The sequence below is a fragment of the Barbatula barbatula genome (genome assembly GCF_947034865.1).
Source record: "Barbatula barbatula genome assembly, chromosome: 7".
Lineage (NCBI taxonomy): Eukaryota > Metazoa > Chordata > Actinopteri > Cypriniformes > Nemacheilidae > Barbatula > Barbatula barbatula.
The window spans coordinates 16,782,062-16,808,605 of NC_136770.1; the positions used below are offsets into that span (position 1 = coordinate 16,782,062).

General features: G+C 38.0%; 2 protein-coding genes across 9 annotated transcripts; one reads left to right on the forward strand and one right to left on the reverse strand.

Annotated features, from left to right (window-relative positions):
• Window positions 1–257: 257 nt before the first annotated feature.
• tmem125a (transmembrane protein 125a) lies at window positions 258–10,924 on the forward strand. 7 transcript variants are annotated; one of them, XR_013786903.1, is made up of 4 exons: window positions 258–583; window positions 5,315–6,331; window positions 7,830–7,886; window positions 8,633–10,924. XR_013786903.1 is itself a non-coding variant. In XM_079460317.1 (3 exons), exon 3 carries the CDS (start codon window positions 8,671–8,673, stop codon window positions 9,337–9,339), a length of 669 nt encoding a protein of 222 aa, XP_079316443.1. In that variant the 5' UTR covers window positions 6,192–6,331; window positions 7,830–7,886; window positions 8,629–8,670; the 3' UTR covers window positions 9,340–10,924. The 7 variants fall into 7 exon arrangements, 4 of the variants coding, with proteins under 4 accessions (XP_079316443.1, XP_079316445.1, XP_079316446.1 ...); XR_013786904.1 differs by having other exon boundaries at window positions 291–583; window positions 8,629–10,924; XR_013786905.1 differs by lacking the exon at window positions 7,830–7,886 and having other exon boundaries at window positions 293–583; window positions 8,629–10,924.
• A 495-nt stretch (window positions 10,925–11,419) lies between these two features.
• Window positions 11,420–25,935, reverse strand: ap1m3 (adaptor related protein complex 1 subunit mu 3). Of its 2 annotated transcripts, XM_079460315.1 has the most exons (13): window positions 25,665–25,935; window positions 23,863–24,019; window positions 23,668–23,735; window positions 23,134–23,264; window positions 21,458–21,605; window positions 18,616–18,742; window positions 16,506–16,648; window positions 15,876–15,947; window positions 15,403–15,561; window positions 14,009–14,131; window positions 13,734–13,859; window positions 13,574–13,649; window positions 11,420–12,633 (listed from the first exon to the last, which is right to left on the reverse strand). In XM_079460315.1, the coding sequence occupies exons 1-13, from the start codon at window positions 25,704–25,706 to the stop codon at window positions 12,611–12,613; spliced, it is 1,395 nt and encodes a 464-aa protein (XP_079316441.1). In that variant the 5' UTR covers window positions 25,707–25,935; the 3' UTR covers window positions 11,420–12,610. The 2 variants fall into 2 exon arrangements, with proteins under 2 accessions (XP_079316441.1, XP_079316442.1); XM_079460316.1 differs by lacking the exon at window positions 14,009–14,131.
• Between the last annotated feature and the right edge of the window lie 609 nt (window positions 25,936–26,544).

Genomic DNA, 26,544 nt, shown 5'->3' on the forward strand with positions numbered 1-26,544 from the left:
TGTGATCATATTATATAAGCTTACATATATTTAAAAAAAATCTGGGTATCTTTTTTTATGGGCTAAAATCGGATTAACGCATAGATGTAGCCCAATCGACATATTAACATATAACGTTACTGTAATTGCAGGTATAACTCAGCAAGGCTTTTCAGGTAAGACCACTTCGTCGTGCGATGCTGGACTATTAAAATAAAAGGGGCTGGTTGATCTTTTCATTGAGCGCCAGACCTTCAGACCAACGTCGTTTTATCGCTGCAGGTGTCCCAGCGGAGTGGAGCTGCGAGGTCACACTCCCAGCTGAACTACACCGTGAGCGGAGCTCCGCGATCAGAGTAGCAATGAGAAGAGACCACACCTCCGAGCGAAGGGCAAAAGTACGGACTCAACGAGCAATGCACCTGCAATGACAGAGCGACGAAAGGAATTGCAACGTGATATGATCGGAATTACTGACATCAAGACTTGGATTGAAGTTGACGTCTCTTTTAGCGGACAGTATCAGACTGGATGCTGTGTATTTCGTACTGGGTTGTGGGCTGATGTGGTTCGGGATGGCGTTGCCTACACCAGCACGGCACAGGTAAGAACAAAACCCGTAGCCGGATCCGATAGCAAACCTCGAAGAAGATGATCAGATGGCGATTAAATGGAAATGTATTCGCGAGTTCAACATTAGAAATGACCGATCGCAAGATCCGCGCCTTTGTATATTAGGACAGGTGAATGTAAACTTTGTCCGGGAGTTTTAACGCATCCTTCTAAAAATTATACTTTGAAAGTTGTACTGGACGATCAGGATCACTCATGATCAGTCCAGGAATACATTTATAAAGCATGTCTCTTAAGGATACATTTAATATATATATGCCTATATTATCTAATAGCACTTTACATTATGGTGTTCGTTTAACGGTTCATACGAAAATGACAGGAACCATCATTTATCTGTGGTATTTTGTAGTAAAGCTTACAATTGTCTCACCACAGTAACTATGTCTGTGATAACTGTGTAAATACTGTGTAGCCTACAAATAACTGTGACAGTAGTAGTAAAGCTTTGATAAAGACAAATGGTATATAGTACAACAGATTATAATCAATCCATTCAAAATAGCCCTCTTCGCTTTTACTATAATAAAACCGTTGTAAGTGTTACTGAGGGTTTTGTTTGTTTATTAATAAAGTAATATCAGTAACTCACAACTTACTAAGTCAATTGCACTTTTTAATGGACAATATGAAGACACATCTATAGCTAAATGTTGTCATGATTCTCGTGGTGAGACACGGAGAGAGGACCCAGGTGCAGACAGCGGGTAAGGGGTTAACAAATAATAAAACAAAGACCCACGAGGGGGGTAACAGAACAAAACATGGAAACAATAACATGACTAAGACTAACGACACAAAGACTTAACATAAACTCAAAACAAGAACTACAAATACACTGAACTAGACTTGACAAGACACATGGACTCACCACACAACCACAATGAACCAGCAAACGACAGAAGACACAAGGGCATTAAATAAGGGAGCAAATCAAGAGGGAAACAGGTGAAGGGCATTAGTCAATAACGAGGGTAACGAGAGGATGGGAACAAAGACGAGACAGGAGAGAGAGTATGGAAGGCCATAAGAACAATAATTGCCTCTCTCCACACAAAACATGAGATTCTGTCATGATCCTGCCACTAAACCAAGAGAAACATGACATGATGCGGCAGAATCATGACAAAATGTAAAGATTATTACCAGGAAATGCAGTTATAATGAATTTATTGAGACTGTAAAGATCTTCCGCAGATAAAATGTGATACACTGCAATAACTTTAGGAATGATTTAGCAAAACCCTAAAAATATGCCTTTCATCTGTATATTTTATCTTGTTCAGTGATGTAAAATGAAAGGGAAGCTTATTGTTAAAATGCTTTAGGTTCCTTTTCCATGCTGTGTAAATAGAATACGGTAAAATATATTATTTTACATTTACTTTTTTTGAACAATTCATGGTTATGCTTGAGAAATGTGACATTATGCTTGGAAAAAAGTTTAAATTATTATTGCTTTCGTGACAATAGTATGTTTTCTTAAACATGCAGACACTTACACACGTAGATACACATTCAAAGAAATGTTAAACTGTAGAAAAAGAATGAACACACAACACTAAACAAATACGGAAGCCCTAAGAAAAATAGCTGTATAGATTTTTGGTCACGAAGTAGGCCTACCATTGGTTTTCTTTGAAGTATCTTGGGGTATCAGTGAGTAAATATTAGGATACATGACTATGGTAATCATGTGGTACCCAGTGCAGAAAACAAGCATCTTTGAAATTCTAATACAGGGTTTTGACAATGTTTCAGAGCGAAATGTCATCTCACGCTTGCAGATGCCAGAAAAAAACTCATGTCTCTTTCCTCATCTTTTCTTGAGAGCTCCCATTAGTACACAGATGTTAAAAATGCCAGTACGACATAACCATAAACATTCAGTGTGTAGATGTTCTGGACTATTCTGTGACACTATAGGCTATACGAAACCTTGAGAATGAAACTGTGCCCTGAGAGTGAAGGAACAGAGTAGACCCCTGTGCCTAACCTTGCTGGTGTCTATGTCACAGATGGAGTTCAGGGCAAAGACTGGAGCTCAGTGGCCAAGCTGGATAACTGCCCTGCTTTGTATTGCATTATGGGCTATGGTCACATTTTGGTTAGCCTGGAGGACGGAACCAAACATTCTGGATGCTGTCGCTGTTTTGAGAAAGGCTGAAAATGTAAATGAAAGGGAGGGAAGGAGGGTTAACGTTTTCCTTTAGTCAGCAGTGTGGAGCTGGGCGGACGGGCCTGTTAATTGGTGATTTAATTAGCACCTAATACTGCAGCTGTGCCTGATAGTGTCCAATCAGACAGCGGATTTCATTGAATACAAAATATTACAGATTTACCTGACAGAATGCTTCCTACAGTACTGACATGCGTAGGATTTTTTGAGAAATATGACTCCGATTATGTTTCCTATTTTTCTACAATGTTTGCACACACATACAACCAGGTTCTGACTTGTTGACATACAAGAATACATAAGAAGACATTGAGGCATTTTCGCGCCAGGAAAGATTGAGTCATCTTTCTTTATAATGTCATTTTCATTTTATGTTTTGTTTCCGCCTACGGATTGCGGCGGTAATGTAACAGCTAGCTGCGTCGAGGGGCTGGAATGAACGAATGTTCTTTAGAGGAAAGTGAGGGATACCGAGGCGGTAATGACACCACAGTCTTAAAATTATGGAATAAGGTACCGTACATGGCATATGCAAACTTTTACGACAGAGTTTTATTTTCATGCATACTAACTCTCTCTAGGTTACCGAACATTGGAGATAAAGAGACAGGCTGAAAAGAGCACAAGACATAAGATAACGGGTAGAATCAGATATAGTGTTTTGCAGCTATGAAGTCAGGGTCAAGACCAGCTGGTGTTTGCGGTTTGTTCCTGAGGTTATGCCTGATGGTAACCTGAGCCATGTGCACAGGCTGATAAAATGTAGATTAAGCAGGAAGGAGAAACCAGATGCATAGCTGTGGCCGCTCACTTGTGGCCCTTAAGGACCCAAATCTTCATTAGACAAAATAGTCCATGATTAAATCCTTCATTTTCAGGTACGGCACATTTTTCGGATGAATAGAAATTTGTTTAGAAGAAATTTAGATTTTGAGTCTGTTGTTTATTTATGATGACTTTGGGCATCATCTGTATTTAATTATAAACTGTCAAAATGTATGTTGATCATCAACCCCTTACACCATGTCTACACTATGTCTTATTAAGACGAGGCATTTTTTCGCGTTGTGGCGGATTCAGTGTGGACAGATTAACGGTACATAAAAAACCCATCCTTTGGATGAGACATTAAACTGAGGTCCTGACTCTCTGTGGTCATCAAAAATCTTTTAGAATTAGAGTAGGGGTGTAACCCGGGCATCCTGTCCAAATTCGCCCATTCGCCTTTATACATCATGGCCTCCTAATCATCGCTAAATGTACTATAACTATAACTAATTGGCTTCGTAACTCTGTCTCCTCTCCACCAATAAGCTGGTGTGTGGTGGGCGTTCTGGTTGAGGAGTGTGGTGAGCAGAGTGGGACGAGAGCCGTGAGGGAACGGCGCGAGGCCGGTGATGCGTGTGCACCGGTCTCGCATCTCTCACGGAGGAGCTCCGGAAGCATAAGAGAGGAGGGAAGGGCGAGAGAGGATAAGGCCTGGACTTCATGTTGTTTTTTAGTGTGTTTGTATGGCCGGCAGTCGACAGTGAGGGAGTCCTTTTATTGAACCATGTTACATTGGTGCCGAAAACCGGGAGGGTGGGGGGGTCTGTCGTCCGTTCACCATGGGCCGGAGCCTGCTGCCGGAGGAGCAGGGAACTGGGGACTTGCTGCCGGCTGCCCTCAGCCGGAGGAGCCATCGCCGGCCGTCAGGGGCGGAGGAGGATCAAGCCGTCCACCGTCATAGTCTGCAAAGAGGCCCCACCAATATTTGGGACAAAACAAATTTAAAATTTGTTACTAAAAATGCTTTTGAAATGTATTACTTTGATTTAATCACAAAGGAAAATCAGCCAATAAGAGCCAAGCATAGATATGAGCTCCAGAGGCTGGTTGACAACATAGCAAGAGAACATTACTACAAATGTATATATATATACACTATATTAGGTGCTTTTTGTCTTCAATTGGAAAGGACAGTGGAGAATGGACAGGAAAGCAGTAGATAGAGAGAGGGGGAATAGGACTGACGAAGGACGCTCGAGATGGGAATCAAACTTGGGTCGGGCTACATGTGCACTATCATTATATGTCAGCTCACTATCCACGGGGCTATTGCATCAACATTACTAAAAAATGTAAAGTCACAATGAAATCACAATGTACTTTTTTATGAAATATTGTTTATTATTTTTATTAACAACTTCTGTTTTCTGTTCTTTTCTCAGTTTGTAAGCTAGTTCACAAACATTTGTGAATAGAAACAAATTAATAACTATGCTGTCTGGTGGATATGTTGCCCTCTACCCTAAACCATCCCCGATACATAACCTATTGTCAACTATACCTGACAATTTTACAACATGGCACATTCATGGCACTCAAACAAGAATCAAACTCGCTTGAATAGCTCACCTCTTCTAGAACATCACCATTTATAACAAACAAAAACAATTAATTTAACCCTTTTGATTTAGACACATCAGGCATGTCTTTCACCCCCCACATCTAACTGTCATCCTTTGTTTCTATTGTCTTCAGACAGATAGCGACCCGTCCCGTGCCGGCTTAGAAAAGGACCCAGAGACTTGCTCCATTGTCTCGGTCTAGTGACCAGGCAGAGAAGAGTATGCTAGACAAGGCATCAGCTGTTGTATGGTGACCGGAGACAAGAGCCTGTTTTATCAATGGTTCCTTTTGCAGATACATCAGAGACCTGTAGTCGGAGATACCACAGTATACTGCTTTACTAAAGAATGAATAGTGCTCCTGATCCATCACAATGCTCGGCATTCACACCTGTCGCGGTAGACTGTGTTTTATTTAAATCTCCCAGGAAGCAACCAAACATTAGTAGCCGACGGCAACATGAACCAAGAATGAGATGGTCGATTGCTATGAGGATGTTGCTAAACCTGAACATCTCTGTCCTGGTTAGAGGATCACTCACGTACTGACAGGGACACTGTTGTGCATATAAAACAGCCTTAGAGACCTTGTAGGTGATCGGAAATATACTGGACTGCTAATTAAATTGATGGTTTCTTTGTATGGCAGTGCAACACCAAGGCCGCGATACTGACAGCTTTTAAATCAATGCAAATATTATGGAACGTGACTAGTGTTAATACTTGTTTAAAACCAAGAATTTGCACATTTTTTAATTTTTTTCGTATTAATGTCAGACTGGCTTACAGTCATATTTCTTGGCACGCATGGTTGTGTTCATCCGAGCGATCTTCTAAATATACTCCGGACTGCACTGCTGAACTATCACTGACATAACTAAGCTCAAGAGGTTCCCAAGAGTTCCCAAGGAGCAACTGCAAAATCAAAACAGAAAGGCGGTTTATTTTTAGAAATGATTTTCGTTAAGCACTAAGGTGAAGGACTCACAATAAGCTCAAATCAAGCTCAATGGAACCCTGAGGTGATTTTCAAGATTTCCACTTCTGCCGTCCTCTCCTTCGGGGAATGAATTCATACCAATGCACCTGTGACTGCTCATCCGGCTCATGGAACAAGATCGTCATCCCAGACAGCATCTAATTTTGTAGGGTGAGTATGTCTACAGTATACAACAATGTTTTGTGAGGGCAATTCCATGCAGATGTCAAGCTTAAGATACAAGATCTGTTTTCAACCAGGTTTTCACCATACTTCACCCCTTCTCCATTTGTTGGGTATTATTTCTTCTGGTTTGCACATTTAAATTCTCAGAAATCCTGCAATGTTGTCTCTCAAAAACGTGCGTCCCTTTTTTCCACATCCATAACACATGAGTTTTTCCCTCTTTTAACATGGAAACTCGTGCATTGACTGATATTTTTCTGATGTCTGGACTCTATCATTAGGGGTTTAGTCAAATATAAACAGATGATTAAAATATCTTTAATAAATACATTCTCTGAGAAATGTTGAAGTTTTGACATCCATAATACTGGAATTGCCCATATGTTCTATAATTCAGAAGGTTAAAACCACTATGATGCAAGAATTCTCATACCAGCTTTATTACGTTTATTTGGATTTAGGGCAGGTGCTTGTTATTATGCGCTGCATGTACTTTTGCCCTTTATAAATTAAGATTAATGGGATTGTGCAAGATGTACTACCACGATGTCAGTATATTTAACAGTATTTGTATGCCATTATTAGGAATTACTGGGAGGGCACAAAAATGCCTCTACGACAAAAAGTACAATTTGTACAAAATGTTGAAAGTCAGCATGTATTATGTGAATAACTTTGAAATATTAACTGTTATCAACCAACAGTGTTTAACCAATATATTTTCATGGCTTCATTTTCTGATCTAGGCAGTTGTTCATAATTTCTGCACAGTATAGATGTTATCTTGATTCAGATTTTCCCTGACATACCTTTCCTTGATTTTCCATGACCATGGGAGCCATATAATAATGGGTGTTATCTTAGAATAGACTTTGATGCTTTTGTTTCCACATGCCTTCTTGTTTTTACTTCTCTCTTCATGCATCACCTCATTCACAGGGATGCAGCGTGTGTGTGTGAGATGGCAGGTCTATAGGGACTTAATTAACAAAGCTTCACAAGTGTGCACACACACGACCCTCATGGACACATATGTGCAACATAAACTTTAAACAAATTGCGCAGATTGAAGAATAAGGAATTAAGAGTACACTGGTCTGTGAATGTGATGTACTGTACGTATTGTACTTTAGTTTAAGAGTCAATGCAGTTGGAAGGCACAGCACTGACTGTGAAGGCAATGCCACTTACGGGATTGTAATGACAAGCTGTCTGTCCTGTAACCTTGAGGGTCAGGGAGACCACAGAGAGAGGCGTTTTTGTGATGGAATTAATGACCGAGCCCGTAGCGAGAAAAATTGTCTTCTCACACTATTTTAAATCTTTATTCTTTACACACATTCTCGCCAAACGCTGTGCTCCCAAGCACAAATGACCACATTGTAAAATGATTTGAATGTCAGAACTTGCAGAAAAGTTGCCAAATTGAATTTTGTTGCAGACAAAAACTGAGACACTCAAAGTGTACATTTGTTTTCTTTAGGGAAAATGGACCGAAAATATTGATGACTCATGTTGCATTGTAGATTTTTGCTGCGATGTGAGTGGCTTTTGAGTATTACCAAAAATCCCTGTCTATGCATCCCACACAAACTTTCAGTTTTATAGTAAATACATCAACATCAATGTAATGATAAGATTGTTGAAAAAAATTCTGTATCTCCAAGTACAAACAACATCAGGCCAAATGCTTTACATAATATTTGCAACATGTCATTAAATTTGCATGTGTTGGGGAGTGGTAAGAGCGATGTGCTGTTAATATGCCAACCTTGTGCTGGTCTTTTAAATTTATTTTTCTAATGACTACAGTTTATCATTCCATATACAACCACAGAGAACAATTTTTCATCAGCCTTTCTGTGTGTGCTGCAGCAGTTTCAGTCTAGTGTCTGTTGAATTTCAACAGAAAAAAACTTCAGGATGACGAAGTCATCAATTAGCAATGTGAAGGATTAAAGTTGTGTCTTATTTCATCATATATTCCTTGTTTAGCTGATCCTAAATGTTGTTGTTTAAACATGAATATGAACTTGCATTTTTGGTTATTTAGAAAAATTTTCAGCAAATAAAAACAAATTTTATCTGGAATTTGGGAGAAATGTTGTCACTATTTCAAAGAATGAAACAAAAATTATGACTTTACTTAGATACTATAAACACGTTCGTTCTGTGGCTGTATACGGTAGTATTACAGAAAATATATGTATTTGTTACAATTACATTCATTTTAATTATATGCATGTCATCTTTTACATTATTACTTTGTTTACTTTGTCTAGCCAGACTGCATCTGTCCTAAGCACCATTAATCAGCAAAAATCATGTCCGAGCTGGAGGACTATTCCATTCCAAGGGGCCATCCGCATCCTGATCCGGCCCGTATCCAACAGAACCTCCTGGAGGAGCAAGTGGAACTATGGTGGTTTAGCGAACCACGCAAATCTTTATTATGCTACTGCGCCTCAGTGTGCCTGATCTTAGGCTGCGGCCTGGGCGGCGTAGGGCTGCTCTCCACCACCACCAGTCTTTCCAGCGAGTGGAGGCTTGGAGCCGGAACGGCCCTTTGCCTTCTCGCCCTGGCCGTTCTCCTCAAGCAGCTGCTGAGCTCTGCAGTACAAGACATGAACTGCATACGCAGCAGACGGCGAATCAACATGTTGAAGAGCGGGGGATTGTCCGACATTCTGGTCATGTTGATCACAGGAATCTCTTTGCTTATTTGTGGGGCCGTGCTCCTGGATGTGGCCCTGGCCTACCACATGCCCAAACCTGGGAAGGCTCTGAATGACATGTACATATCTGGGCTTGTGCTTTTGGTGGTTGGAAGTTTTACAGTGTTAGCTGTCGGAGTTTATTCCGCAGTGGTTTTCTTTCTAGAGAGGACAGGCACGGGACAGAGAAGATGGGAGAGGACAGTGGGAATCTTTACCATTTCAGGCCGAATGCAGGCGAGGAGAGAGACAGCGTCAAGCTTGGCTCGTCTGATTTAACTGTGTGGCTCTACACGGCACTCTTGCCGAGAACATGAAATAAGACACTGAACTTTGCAGTCATAAAAAAGCCTTCAGTGAAACTTTGCACTCATTACAGGACAGCACAAATCACACGTGACATTTACAATTACATCCCACGAACAGATTAAAGGTTTCAGGCGTTAAACCTCGGTGGGTTTAGACACAAACATTCAGCTTTTACATGCTTCACTACAATGAGGAAGGTACTGGTAAAAAGCAAATAAACTAAGTGAACTCAAGTTTGCACATTAACAAATTGATTTGAGGTAAAAACACGTTGCTTTTTCTCATGTTTATCGCCTCCAATGTGATTGGAAACTGCGATGTGCGTCCTTCATGGCTTGATTTATGTGGGCAGTGGCGAGCATGCCAAGTGGGTGTCCATCTGGGGATGTCTTTAGCTTTTTATGGGATTTAATGTGTGTCAAAGATCAGATTGGCCGTGTAGTCTCTGAATTTACACCACATCCTCGTTCTGTGAGCAGGCTACACTAAGGATGAAACAATGGACATGAATGTAAATCTGGAGGATTTGTTAAACACTTTGATTTTCGTTATGTACTATTCTTACAAAGATTTGCATATTTGGAGAAGGCTTTTATGTAAAGGGTCTTACATTTAAACAGTACAATGTCTAAAGTCCCCGTGAACCGAAAGTTGCGATCGTTTTACATCCGTATTCGGTCACATTTCCAAGTGAAACGAAGTTTGAAATGAGATAAAATTGTGGCTCCGCCCAAGCTGTCTAACATACGTCATTTGAGATCGCACACAGATTTTAAGAACAGAATGACCCACATTGGTAAGCTATTGACAATAAATGCTGTAATATTTTCATAAAAAATAGGATTTTTTTTATATTTCACTGGGACTTTAATCATTGTTTTCCATGGGATTCAAACCCACGGCATTGATGTTTAAAGAAAGATATTTTATTTGTTGCAATGAGCTGATTTAACATTTTCATGTAAGTTATTGGTATTTGATTTTGCAGGGTGTATGAAAAACATTCACAAACAGATGGAGATAAACAGATGGCAGGTTGTTGCCAATTTAGTGGAAATCTATATCAATTTGTACGCATAGTAAACAAACGTTCAGGCTCCAGCGTGACAACTTTCAGAAATGAAGAAACTGCACAATTATAAAACCGCTCTGGAATACTGAGAGCTCCCAAAAGTGTTTGGGACAGTTTAAGCCACAGTTCAAATGTATTAAGAGAATTGGATTAAATAAGAAAATATCAAACCAAGAGTCATAGTAACAACTTCGTAAAAAATGAACTAAACTTCACTATGGTGTGTTTGGGATCACTTGGTCAACAGTAGAACTGAGAAAAGGCCTTGCATCATTTATTTACAGATGACACTTGATTTGATACTCCTCTGTCTAAAGCAATGTAATTAATGCATTTTCAATATGGCTTAAGTGCCTTGATTTTTTACGGAGCCACTGTAGAGTGTATTGGTCTTTCAAAGCCGAAAGTGAGATTGTAGATTTTTCTTCTCTTCTCCAAAATCATAACAGAGAATTATTTAAAAATAAAGAAAACAGCATTCAACTGCTGGGTGGATCTTTTTGTTCTTTTTACAGATGTGTACAAGCATGCATTTGTTTGAGATATAAGCTATTCAACCATGACGCCGATGAAATCATTCATCCATCGCCCATCCTGTGAAGACAGAAGCAGGTTCTGAAACAGGCTGAGGAGGGACGGACACAGGCAAGAATAGATTGTGTTTGCAATGGTTGTTTTACGCATAACAAGCTTGCTATTGTGTAACAGCTGCTAAGTCACCATGTAAACAATAGCTGACTTTGTAACCCATTGTCACCCATATATTGACCCTGTCATATGTTAAGTGTGATAAGAAATATTCAGAGCTCAATTCAAGCAAAAATAGCAATGAATAGAGTCAGCACTCTTATTTACTGTATGGTGTTCTTTTTTCTATGGTTATGGCTCAGGTCTATCATAATGAAACAGCCATGTATTACAGTATTGAAATATCCAAAGGTACATCCCATAGTGTGCAAAAATGATTACATAACTCTTGCAATAATAAAATCTCATTTATTTTCTCACAGTTACCTTTCTGTACAGTATCGAGCTAAAAGTTATCAATAAAAAAGGCAAAGAATACATATTTAGATTTAGCGAAAGGGTGAAATCAATATCAAGCCACCATGCCATTGACCATTGGTAAATAAATGAGTGGAGAGAACCGTTTGGATATGACGGCAGCAAATATTATTTGTTTCCCCCTGCAAAAGTGGCAGACTCTTGCAAACACACACATAAAGTACATACACTGATAAAACAATGCGGTAGCAACAGTGCATTCAAGTGTGAAGTAAACACTTCAAAGTGTGAACACGAGTTCACATAAAAAAGTGATCATGGTTAACTGGAGCATCCTCGCTTACATCAGCTTAAATGTGTGTGATTTGCTGTTAGGTCAGTGGTCACCGTCCCAGTGTGTTGCAGTGGAATTAGCATTAGCATTAGCATTTTCACTTCAGTCTGTCGTGTGTGCGGAGCCCATTTTTATTAAAAGTTTGGTTATCAAAACGTTTTAGTAAAAAATATTATATTCAATATGTTTAATATTCATTCTTATTAAACAGTCTTTGTTTGGGGGAGGGCATAGTAGTAAATATGATTGCAGTATTGCACCTATTGAGGTCCTCTTTTATAGCTTCTGAAGTCAGTGTGTGCAGGCATATTAGTGGTATTTCGAGTCATACGGAGCCACCGTGGTGAACATATAGTGTTACAGTGTTGTCCTAACAGTACACCACCTTATAAATCATTGATTTTGAACACAAGGTATAAATTTCATTGGGCTTGTGGGTACAGCTTTACAAATTTCATCACATTTTGAGTCCCATCGCATACAACAGTAAAAAAACAACCAGTACCGAAAACGTATCTTGTAACATGAATCCATTTAATTGGTTTGGAAGTCCAAACAGACTACATTATAAACATAGCAATAGATATATAAACTGATCTGTATTTTAATACACCTACACCAAATTCAAATTATGCTTCCAAGCTTTCAGTAGCTCAATTTGAAAATCCTGATCACAGACGGAAGACGTGCACATCCACAAGTGTGGAATCTGAGCAAGAGGGCAGGTTCAGCCGTCTGTCTGCTGGGTGCAGGGCAGCTGCTGTCTCACAGATGAAACAGGACAGACAGGAGATGAACACACGCGGCCGCTTTCTCACATGTGTCTTTTCTCAATTGGTCCTCAGTTGATAATCTGTCAAGGTTGTTTGAGCAAAGTGAGAAAACTGCAGGTTATAAACGGTGCATGTTTGACCCTTTAGTTGGGAGGCATAAATAATTGATACTAGTGTTGGAGAATAACTACAGTGTACAAAAGAAGGCTTCCAACTCAATTATTTTTTGTGTATCAGGCCATACTGTCCAACTGATAGTGGAATGGAAACACTTTTAATGTCACAATGTTGTAGATTTACAGTCTAGCGAGTTAAATATCCAATGTACTGTAGTTAATCTTCCCCTCTCTCATATATGTAGCGTAGGAGTCTAAATCATTCCACTGAATTGGTTCATTTGGGAAGTTTATAAAACGACTGATTAAATGCTTCAGCGTCTTGAGCCGGCACACAGGCCCTGTATGGCATTGTGGGTCTTGTTTTCATTAAATCTACTGTGCTTTACAATATTTTAAATCGTACAATATTTAAATTGTATTTAATGTTGTTATTCTATTTGATAACAACAGTTCTATCGATTATTCTATCACATTTTCTATTTCTGAAAAAGTGAAGCTTCGAATAGCTTCCAGGCAAGATACTGTTTCTGAAATGCGTCCCTTAAACGGTATGTTTGGGGGGATTCATTTAATTGATTTTGGATGTTCGGATATTTGTGGAATTCCACTATGGTTCACGGCTTGATGTCTGCTTTGCATTTCTTATGAATAAGTGAACCGGGTTGAGGGATTAGACTGTCTCTCTCTCCTCTGGTGTCGCTGATGCAAATGGAAAACTGATAGTCTACTATATCAAACCGTGCCTTGTGTGTGTGGGTGTGTGTGAATAACAGAAGAGAGAGCAAGGCTCATGTTCACTGCACTTGTACGCAGGGTGAAGGTACACTTTTTCTGAATGTTATTTGAGTCGAAGTGTGCTGCTGTGTATTTGAGTGCGAGGGAATGTCGAAACACATCTTACCCCCGCTCTGAGTAATGTAACGCACCCATGGTAGTGCCTGGTATCCGCTCTTCTCCATAATTTTCAAGTATCGCACCTGTGTTTGTATGCATAAAACATATTTGAAAAAATAACAATTTCATGAGGTTATTTATAGATATTAATTTTGTTTTTAGTGTACCTGTATTCCAGACACTGTGAAATAAGGGATCTCAAACTTCACTGTGATTGGTGGCTTTGCTTCCATTTCATTGCTTTCCACACTTGGCAATCCAAAATGAGCTCTCATCATGAACTCCTTTCCACCCTTCAACATACATCAAGATTGTTATTTTAAAAAAGAAAAATATTTGTAAGAAAACTGTCTTTTTAGTAGTTTGTGACAGGACCAAACTCAGATGCTCAACCCCGAACATTTAAAAGAACAGCTTACACAAAAATGAATGTTTTACTCACCTTAAGAGTTGTCTGTATAAATGTCTTTGTTCTGATGAACACAGAGAAAGTGATTTGGAGGAATGCTTGTAACCGAACAGTTGTTGGCCACCATTGACTACACCACAGTAGGAAAATGTCTTCCTTTGTTGAACACAAAAGAAGATATTTTAAAGAATGTAGTTAAACAAACTTTGGACTACCATTGTAATTTGTCCTACCATGGTAGTCAATAGTGTCCAAGAACTGTTGGGTTAAAACTACAAGCATATGTCCCAATATCTTTCTCTGTGTTCATCAGAACAAAGAAAGGTAAGCAGATTTGGAACAAATTTAGGGTGGGTAAATAATGACAGATTTTCTTATTTTTGGATGAACTGTCCCTTTAAAATCCCAATATATCATTTGGAATTGAAAAACCCTTTCGACTAAATTTCTTAAAGATAAATATCTGGTTTTGCAAATACCTAGAGGCAACTTGAATGAACAACATGTTTTTGCTTGTATTACAGTATGACATGTCGTTAATTTAGATACAACAGGAAATGGTTCCATCCTGGCAAATATTTTGCAAAGGTGAGGCCAGAGCAGGTAAGTATTTGGAAGTCATCACAATGGCTTTGTTTGCCAACTTTAGTAGACAAAACTCCAGTTACACGTGTAGAGCAAACAAGGAAATTACAACAAACCAACACAAGCACACTTTGGCCCACATTTGCATGTTTTGTTGAAGGTTTTGTCTCTGTTATTATAAAGAGAAAGAAGATATTTACAAGATGTTTACTGGATGTTTACACAAATCTTTGGAAAACGATTTCTTGGCCACTGGCACTGATGTCTGAATGTTCTCATAATTACAAGAATCAACATCCCACTTTAATTTGCAAAATTGCTTCGAATAATCAGTTCTAAATTCTAACATTAGAGGGATTATTACATTTTCTAGTTATATAGTGTGAAACAGCCTTGAGATTCTTTATTTTCTCTATAAGTGACCACTCAGACATTATTCCATCGCTAAATTTATCCACTGGCTATTAGACACCTTCATTCACTAGTTTCCAGTGGATAGTAATACAACAGTCCCAGTGTGTATTTAACTGAATGCAAAATCCATGGATTTGCAAATAAGCGGTTCCAAAAAAAATTCAAAGAACATGTGGGCGAAACCCACTTTTCTAATATTCTTTTTGTTCTTTTCCAGCATGCAGTAACACACTGTCGTTTATACAGTAGTCACGGAATTAGAGACTTTTCCCTCGTAACACGATCGCAAGTGGTCATGGGAGACGCATTTGCTGTGTTACCAGATGTAAACATCAATCCATCTCGACTTGCAATCAGATGACCACAAACAGATTTTAATACCAGGTGTAAACAGGGTTGAAGATCTAAGACATCTCAGCATCACTTACAGGGAAGGATTTTATGTTCCACTCCACAGCATTCTTCTCAGGAACCCATTTAGCCTGACCTGTGGTGGTCTTAAATTTGGGGGAGTCAGCGTCGCTGGGAACGGGCACCAGAATGGACACGTTGTTGGCAGTGGAACGAATCTTGAATTGACTCCGGGCCTGGACAACAGATGGACAAACTATAGCACAACATCTCACAAAACACTTTAAGTAGTTTCACAGCTACACTTTTGTAGCTAAACTTTAAAAGAGCTTAGGTTTGGGTACGGCAAGGGCAATATAGGACAAACCGTGTTTATGTCAGATTCTGACAATTCTTTGGACACAGCTCAGGTAAACTAAGAGCCATTCACCAAGCTACAAGCCTGAAAGCTAATTACAGAAAGCAGGGTGTATGCTGGAGGAGGCAAAGCTGGATTCAGTGAAGTGTGTAGATGGAGCGTGAGTGAGTGTGTGGATGTGTGGAGCTCTACCTTAACCTTGATCTCTACTCGACTGTGAGAGAACTTCTCTATTACGCTCTCAATCCATATTAGAGGCTTCACCTGTCAGAATAGAGCCATGACAGAGAAAATAATTTAGACATTTTGCTGTTATTTAATCTAGATACTGAAATGGCTTTTTGAAAAGGAATCTCACATAAGATAAATGTCTTTTACAGTGCATTATTACTGCCAGAAATAAAATTATACTATTTATTTAACAATAAAACATTAATTTAAAAGAGAAAGTTCACCCCAAAATTCAAATTCAGTCATCATTCATTCACCCTCATGTTTATATGACTCTTTCTTCTGTGAGAAACAAATGAAGTTATTCTGAGAAATATATAGGTGGTTTTGTGTCCATACAATGGAACTCAATGGGGGCCAATGTTGTTTGGTTACCAACATATCTTCTTTTGTAAACAGAAGAAGAAAGTCATACATGTTTGGAAAGACATGAGGATGAGTCAATTATGAAAGAATATTATTTTGAGGGTGACCTATCCATTTAATACAATGTTTTTTATTTACAAGTCAATACTACAAATAATGAAGTAATAAAAAAGATTTTTTCACATTACAGTAATAAGAATGAGAGAGGAGGTGGGCAGTGCTGACCGTGGTGTTAAGTCTGTAAGACATGAGTTCACTCTCTCCGTCGGGTGGGATGAAAGAAATAGTCCGGTCATTTTCAAAGCGTGACAGACGCACACACTGATGAAACTTCACATCTTCTAGCTCCACAGATTTACTCTTTTCTCCTAAGAGAAACCAGAGAAATAGACGTCCAGAGACATAGTGGGTGAATTTTAATATAAGATAAGTGGTCACTGATGTTTATTGTGTGAATAAAGCTGTAAATCAAGCTGAAAAGCCCACACAAACGCCTACACCTACACTCACAAAGCTTTCTAATGCCTTTCCTGGAAATTGCAAACAAGGGCAGTTTTCTGCATCCAGGTAGCCGTGGGGGTAGTTTATTTGTTTGACCTCAGCAAATAGGAAGGCGGTGACTACAGAAGAGTTTCTTAATGATTCAGGGCCTCTGAGCTCCAAAACTCACTAATACCCCAGAGCTGTGGGATTTCGGCAGAGCGCTCAGAGCCCAAACCCGTGAAACATGAGAGAATGAGTGCGTGTGACTCTCTTTATATATATGAATATATTCCGCTCGATGTAGGAGTGACATTTACAGTGGAACATCAAAGGGCTCTCAGAGGTATTAGCGAGAACACAGAGGTCACATATGAGGATCTAGAGATCGCTGTCCTCTGCTGCAGTGAAGGCCTGCTGGGAGCCTACTGATGACATCAACCACAGGGACTAAAGGTCAGGGAGGGGTTAGAATGGTCTCTTATAGCTCTCTGATTGGCTCCCCTGGGTCCAAAGCCAAAGGGTTCTGTGAGTGATTGGTACTTAGAACTACAGGTAGCTTTTGCCTTTACACTTCTTTTCACTTGTCCGCAGTTTGAGAGCAGGTTTGCCCTGTACTTTATACATTTAAAGAACTTTAAGTTTTAAAGTTTTATATTATGTTAATATAATTATATATAATATCGAACTGTTTTTGCAATATCTGTGGCACCATTAACATAAATGGGGTCCAAAGGAGACCAAGCATAGAAATATTATACATAGAACACAACAAATACTTCTATTTATTTATTTAGTTCCTTTCATGGCACTTAAAGAATCAATTTCCTATGTAAATAAAAAAAATGTGAAATGATCATTTTAACTAACTAGGCCTAGTTATGTTGTTAACTAATAGGCACATTGTTATTTATCCATAAATAAAAAAATGTATTGTGATATGTTTTAAATGAGCTGATTTTTTTAATGTGTGACAATATCTACACGTGATCACCTTAACATTATTTTTATAAGACATTTTTGTTGTTTGGTCTATCTTAAACAAAGAAAATCACCATAAAAAATTTTTTTCATTGCCTTTGCACATTTGAGCCTGGAGAGGGCAGTGTTTCTCTGTGTTCTAATTTTATTCCATTGACAAGACAAAATATAAAAAAATATTATATTGATGATAAATCAACCAATGCAAGACCAGAACAGCACCTTCTAGCCCTTTTTACAAAGGTAAATGGCAAATTGCAACTTCATAGTCGGAAGTGGGACAGGAAGTGACAGGTCTACTTTACTTCCCTGAAATCATATCTGATTGAGCGGTTTCTTGCTGAAGTTAAACTAAACCGTTGGCATGGTCGAAAAGCTAATATGACATACTTATATATACAGTAATGCGAATACTGTTTGCTTGATAAATACAGCATTTCTTTTGTTTAACTTTTTTCGAAATCCTTTAGAAAAAAATTCTTGGATTACACAACAAATTAGATGTTCAGTTGGGTCACATGTTTAGCAATATCCTATTTTATATTCCATGTCAATTGACAATCATTGCAAAGTCGCAGTTCATTTGATATTGCCTTGCTGTTGTCCGTGAAACTGGTGTGGCCCTGATCTTGAATGCAGTTTCATTAACATTGCAGAATGCAGAATACATAATGAGTTTTGGTCTACAGTGAGACAGACTGACCCCTGCTGGGTTATGCCTGGGTGGAGATTACAAGCAGAGAATCAGAGGAATAAAATACACATAACAAGCGCAAATTACATGCTTCTTAAAAACAGGATACAATAACCGCTAACCGCATTTATAGTTCAAGGTCAGTTTTGAGAAAGTTTAGTCAAAGATGTGTGAACTCACTGCCAGTGATCTCAAAGAGAACTTTGTCATTTAGTCCCAGCCTCAGCTCAGGCATGCCTGAAAGAATGGTTTTGAGTTTGATGCTGCCCAAAATCTCGCTTCGCAGAATGCTGCCTGTAGCACTGACCTACAGAGAAGACAAATAGATCATTTTTTATAAAGCAGGACTAAAGGTGCATCACCGTCATTACTGCCGCCTCAAATTTATTGCGCTCTGCCAGGCAAGAGAGTAACCAAGTGATTTGTGTAATAATTATACTTAAGATATAATTATTATAAGAGATACTGCGGTAGTCAAAGATATGACAGTGTAATATATTAACATAAAATATTTCAACTGTACCAGCTGAAGCTTTAGAAGGTAGACAAAAAAGGGTCTTCAAAGTCTATAATAAGTGAATGTGTCTCGAATACAAAACATGGATGAATAGCAATGCTGCATTAGAAAGCAATGAGATGTGATTCAGCTCTTAATGTCACACAGAGCTACTGTATTCAAACGTCTAGATTCTGACCCCGAGGAGCACTAATGAATCCATCAATAGCCGGTCCGGTCGGAGGGTCGAGGGAGATGCTGTGAGTTAAGAATCTGAATAGAAAGGCGGCTGTTTCCTAATTCTCTCAATCTAAGGAAGTCTGGAGATCTGGCCCTTAACCCTGAGGAACCTGAGGGAGGTTGAGCTGAGCTAAGATAGGAAGATGGAGTGATAACGTGGGCTGTTTGATGTCACACATTACATTACTCTAAAACTAAAAAGAAAATGTGTAGTAAAGAAATACAATTGTAGATTAACAAGAAAAAACATTGTAAGGCAGTACAACTGCAAGTAGACTTAAAAAACGCACAAATGAAACTTCAGTCATCATTAACTCTCCCTCAAGTTGTTCCGAACCTGTATAAATTACTTTGTTCTGCTTAACACAAAGGGAGATATTCGGAGGAATGTTAGCAATTTTCCGTTCTGGGACATCATTGACAACCATAGTAGGAAACATTAAAATGGTAGTCAAAGGTTCCCCAGAACTGGTTGCTTTTATTCAAAATATGTAGCATTATGTCCCAGAACTGAAAATGGCTAATTCTTCCAAATATCTTCCTCTGTGTTTAGCAGAAAGATATTTATACAGGTTTGGAACAAATTCAGGGTGAGTAAATGAAGACAGAATATACATTTTTGGGTGAACTATCACTTTAAGCTCATGTAAAAAGAACATTGTGAGTATGTAAGTGTGTTTATGCTCATAACCAGAGTAAGATATCTAGGTAAGCATCTAGTGTTTACACTGTTATCACACATACCATTTTGACCAAAGTGTGCGTGAGCTATGGGTGCTCATGAATTTCACGATCATGCACGGTCATGAGCCATGTTGGTCAAAAGCTGAATTCTGGTAACACAGCTCATTCGCCACAGTCTCATTAGAGCGTAACATTTTATATTGTGCATTGGGGAACACAACAGCAATACAAACAAACACAGTGACATTTATTATTAAAGCTACAATCCGTAACGTCTGCTATCGCAATCTATCGAAATATTTAATTGCAGCTAACTTAATGTCTAACTTCATTTAATAAGAGGGATTATTTACTTATTAAGATTTTGTTTAAATCTATTTTTGCTTTTAAAAAAATGTAAATCAATAAAAGTTAAAATTTTAACAATATTTCAAGTGTAATTTATGAGATTTGTTGTATTTTGGATCCAATCCTTCTTTGGAAAAGGCATAAAATTGATCATACTGATTTCAAAGTTAAGGTTTCATTAGCTTATATATACATTGAACCAACACTATCATCTTAGTTGATAATTTAATATACTTTATTTTTGACAAAACATCCCATGTTTCGGTCGTGACACACACATTTTCAGAAGTGATTGTAATGTTTTGGTAGTGATCACAATATTTGTAATTGATCACTTTTGTGTATCACAAAACACAATATTTAATTGATCACTTATGAATGTTGAAAGATGAATCAGACTTTCAACATTTTATGTTAATACAAACAACTAACTATTTTGCACATATCACTCCTAAAACTAATGACTTGCATAACTGTACACCCCCAAAACATTATTAATATTTATCACTGCCAAAACAATGATACACCAGTGATACGTTTCGGCCGTGACTGTTTTGGTCGTGACAATTTTTTTATTCTTTTGAGCCTAGCTGAAAGGTGTTAATCGGCACATAAAATAACATACATTTGAGGGAATAAAGCCCCAAAATTGCTCAATTGCCGAATAAAAGATGTTTGGTAGTGATCTTCCTTAAAGTTACACACAGATTTTCAGACTTTTTAACACATTTACTTCAGAGAGAAGAACACAGTAAGGATTCTTGATCCAAATTTTAGGGTGTGGCTAAAAAGCGAATGGACTAAAACACACTGATTCGGTAGTGACATGAAAATCAGAGATACGTTTTTTACATAAAGTTTAATCATTTAAAAATAAAACATAAAATTGATATTTTCTCTATTTTCACTATTTTAAAACTTAAAAATATATTTTAAAAACAACAATGTAAAAAAATGCACATTGTTTTCTATGATTTTCATAAGTTGAAATTTACAGGGTTGGGTTCAGGATACCCATCTCCCAATTGAAAGTATCCAATACATGATGATTTGATATATCCTTACCTTCAATTAAAGGTTGATACTAATGCTATTGAAGCCCCAGACCTAAATATAGTTCTAAACCACACCCTAGAATTTGATTGGTTGATAGACCAGTCGTTCCAGGACCTATTGATGCCAGAACACATCTTTCTGGCAAAATCCTGGTACACCTACATCAAGCATATTTTAATATATATTTCAATAGCTCACCAGTAAATTGACAGACTCAATAACATCCATAAAGACTTCATTTTTCCTGTATTTGATGCCCTCTGACCTCCACGAGACAGCATTGGTTACTGTAGCTGGGGGACGTGGAGCGCCCACTTCCAGCTTATGCCCTTGCTGCGTTATGTATCTGGTGTGGAAGTAAAAAGAAGTATTCAGGCCAAAGTAACATTGATCACCAACAAAACCCATCAATTAGCATTTAAAAAGTCTGTGTGCAGACTAAGGATTGTATTGGCCCAACGATTAACTTGGCATCCATATTTGCCATGGTAACATTCTGCTATCTGATGTGTCACAGACTCACCTTTTCAGATCTAATTAGATTTAAATTAAAATGAGTCGGTGAAACAAGTAACTTCAAATGCTATGTAAACATAGGTCTGATGTTAGAATGCTGAGAGAACATTGACATATAACAATCACGGGACAAATTCCATGACACATTTTCTAAAGGGCTTTATGGGAAAAACTCGGGTGCCCCTAGTGACAGACAGGCCGACAAACACCTGATCTTGTTTTTTCTTTTTTGTATTTCCATCACTTATGTTCCTGTATGTAATGTTTATCAATACACACCAAAGGAAAATGATCATAATAAAATCAGAATGAAAGTAAACATCGAATGTCCCCACAATTATGCTTAAAAGTATTAATCCTCTAGTCGTCCTACAGCAAGCGATCGCTACAATTTAAAAGGAACTACACATGAAATAAAACTAAATATAAATACTTGTTTGAAAGTGTAAAGATGCCAAAAGGTTTATGCAAGGATTTGTTTCTGGGGTAGGGTGAGGGGACAGAAAATACAGTTTGTACACCATACTTCATAATGTCTATGAAAAGTCCACACAATGCATAGAAACAAACATGTGTTTGTCCCAAGTGTCTCCAGCTGACAGAATATTGTGTTGCTGTCAGTAAATGCTCGCGCTACATAAAGTTATCTGAGCCTGATAAGCATAAAGCATAATCATAAAGTTACAGATATTTTATGAACTGACTTAGAATTATGAGTTATCAACAACAGCCCCAAGACCCCAAGAGTTTGATGAGATAAGACTTTAAAAAAGTGTTGTATGCCATAACAACTACAACTAGCAGATCTCTAAAGAATATTACATTTCTCTGATCTCCTTAATCGTTATGAGACCTTTCTTTCTTCTGCAGAACACAAGAGAATACATTTTAAAGAATGTTGGCAACTGAACAACAGCGGTACGTACTTCTATTGTAGGGACACAAAACCAGGTTATTAAAATAGGTTATTAATTATTTCAGATATCTTCTTTTGTGTCCTTTAAAATAAAAGAAAGCCATAAAGATACGACAAGAGGGTGAGTAAATTATGTAAAAAAAATCATTTTTAGGTGATCTGTCACTCTAATTACACTTAATATCAGTAATCTATAGAAATAAGAATCTAATTTAATCTAAATGAGTAATTTTTAAAGTTCTACAAGAAAAGCTACGGCTGATCTGTCTCTTCTCCTCTATACTGATCATCTCTCTGTGTACTATGAATAAGGAATGAATATTTATTTATATCTGGTGAAACTGTGCGCTGAGCACAGAGCATGTACAGTAAGTGACTTATGAATAGTGAATGTCCCCCCCTTATAGTCACTACATAAATAGTGTTCTCTGAAAGCACTTACTCAAGTAAGATCTTGCTGTCAGTGGTCTGAGGGAAGCCAAAGTCCATGACTTCATCCATCAGCTCATACACTGTCACAAAATTGTCCTGAATACTCTCTTCTTCCACCGATTTGAAGTATTCTGTGAACACCTGCAAACAAATAGTGGATACAAAATTATTGTATATATAAATCATTATATAATAACAGTAATAGTGGTCTAATTTGATTGGACAAGCCAATTGTCCTTCTATCACGACCTTTATCAATGAGTAATCCAGACGTGGACACATCCATGGATCGTGGAACTAGGAATTAAAGATCCTGAATAGTAGATTTTTGGGCCTCTCCTTGGTTATTCCTTACTTTTTTCCATTAAATCGTTGTATAAATGCAATATCACACTCACACATGCTATATTAGTTCTTACATCAAAAGGCTATAGCACACACTTGCAAATGCATGTATTACAAGTATCCTTCTTCTGTTTACAGAGCCTACAAGGTGTCGTGCTGTGCAAGGTCTTGTCACTTGATAGATATGAAATACACTTACCTCCACTATTTTGTACAGGAAGGAGTACACAAGGGCAGCATTAGTATTCTTCTTTGTAATGGCAACCACTGAGTAACATCTGTTAAGGGGCAAGCGTGCTGCTCATTTGCAGTTTCATTAGGACAGTGTCCTAAATATTCATGAAAGAAGTCGAAGATCACATTTTAACTTGAAATCAAAGCTGATGGAGGATACGGTACAGGTTGCTGTGCTTGATCCAGAGAAAGTGGGTGGAGCCATGAATCACTACTGGTGACAAATCAGCATCTTCTTCACTCTTCATCATTATGGGCATGAAGTTGTCAATCACATTTATGTCAATGTTGCCCATGTAGTTCCGACATATGAGCACCTTGGCGAAGGAAACACATTTGAAAGCTTGAAACTGTCCACAATTTCTACATTTAGGCCTATACCTTAGAACTGTCAAAACAAACCATCTTATGTCTAACATGACCTTTCTATAGCAATATACAGTAAAAAGATAAAGGGATTATATGGTGTGTATCGCATGTACTATATACTTTATTTGAGTTACCCTAAAATACACAGGAAAAGGAAACATAACTTACAACAGACATGCCTTTCATGGTTTAAGTACTAGAACTTATATTACAGTAAATTTAGGTTGTGCTGAACAGATAAGATACAATATACTTTTTTGCATAAAGTACAAATATGTATTCTTCAGGGCTATAAATAGATGACAAACAAAGGCTTAAACACTTGAAGATAACCTTGGCATTGGATGGCTTAGCTCTGTGAATAAAGAGTTACTTTAATTTTTCTCAAAGTTGTTTTTGCGACTATCAGACATGCTGTTGATACAATATGTTCCTTATGGCATCAAAGTATGATCGACAAAAGCTATAAAACATATCTTGAGTGCAATCTGACAGATATATACAATCAAATATTTAACATTTGTTTCATTGGTGTGTAAAAAACAAACTCTAATATCAAAAGCAGTCAATGTGTAGAAGGGTCAAACTTAAAAGATCAATGAAGTCTGTCTTTCAAGGCGGATGATACTGAGATTTTCCTTCAGATGGAAATATTGGATTGCTCTAGGGCACACACAAGAACGCTTTCATCAGCAGCGTCCAAATCCAGGGGTGTATTTGAGGGTAATCCATTCCACTGAGGCCCGGGGCTCTGTTCTTCATTGAAACACTTCCATCCACCCACATCAACCCCTCTTTCAACATTCTTCACCAGAGCTAGAGTGTTCTGTGTCTCAATTTAATCTCGCAAAGCTTATTTTAAACAAGAGTAAGGGTCAATCGAAATGTGTGAGAACATTTTTTTTATCGTTTTTGAAAAGGGTTAAACAAACTCGACAGATTGACTTTACATATTAGATTAATCTTCTGATTTATTATTATTATTATTAAACATTCTGTTCCAGTTGCTTGATATGATAATTAATAATACAATGAATGTAAAAAAAGAAAAACTTAACATTTTAATGATAAAGCCATATCTTCATCACTTAATAAGGTACAGCGGTGGTACCATGTTACAATTTCAGATGATATCATCATGGTAGCCCACTTTGACATATATTATGAGTAACTACGATAAAATAAACAAAGTAGGCCTATGTACCGTATGAATACCACAAAGCACAATAAGAAATACCGTAGTACCACCGAGGTAGATGTCCAAAGAAAAGAATATTTCACTGTGTCAAAAAACCTTGCCATTTTTGGGCGCTTTCAAATGCCCTTGGAAAATAACTTGGACCATATAAAGCTATAAAGTACACGGTAAAAAGATACCTTCAATGAAGGAGTGATCGCAGTGTATCAACTCAAAGACAGAAAATACATAGTATTGAGATGTTTTAGAAAAGCCTCAAGTTATCACGTGCTGTGTACCTTGTAAATGAGTTTCGGTGCCAGTGTATAGGCTTCATATAAAGTGACAATATCCTTCGATTATAGGAAGAATATGACCTTTATTCATCCTCTGACAGGTGCACACGCTCCTCTTACCTTGCCTTTCAGGTCCAGGATGAAGATCGCGGACGCTGCCATCCTGATCGAAGCTGTAGTGCGCAATGAAGTAACTGACAGATGTCGAAGTTTTGCGATTTAAGTAAAGTTTAATCAAGTAAAATGAAGAAAGATCTTCCCCATCTCTTCCACGCGCGTCTTCCGGGTTTCGGGATGTCTAACCGGTTCTGCGGCTTTCGGTGCCTGTTGCTGTGGTTGCTCACTCACTATATCTACACCGATAGCGACGCGTCAGAGTTGGGACGAGAACGCTGCCAACGGCGCTGTCTGCACAGATCTGACGGTATATGACATCAAGATACCGCGAGAGCGCAGCGTGGTGTCGAACGCAACATTAAAGACCGTTTATGGCTAGTTTTATTGCTGTACGACACTTTTAAAGATGACCTCTTAATGGCAAAAGCTGACGGTGTGTTTAAGTTGTTCGCGTCTTTCGTTGGCGAAGTTAAAAGGAGTGTGACACCGGACGGTCGTGTTGACACAGCTTCACAAACCACAGGTGACACACAGTATCCTTTGTTTAGGTTAATCTTAATATTGTGCGTTTTATTAAATAGCAATAAACGTTTATTTAATAATCAATCGCATTTTCAGTTATCGCCAGGATAAGTGCAATAAAGCACACTGGACAACGGCGACACCCTGTGGTCAAAAAGGAATAAGACCTTGTGTACTTAAAATCATTTAATGTAGAAATGGAGTGAAGCGCACTACATACAGTATGTGCTGTAGATGGTTGACAATGCGATTAATAGTGCACAACCGATTTAAGTACATGACATTTTAACCAAATGACTGTTTATTTCAAATACACTTCAAAATAATTATTTCAAAATAAATAATGATCAATTATTACAAA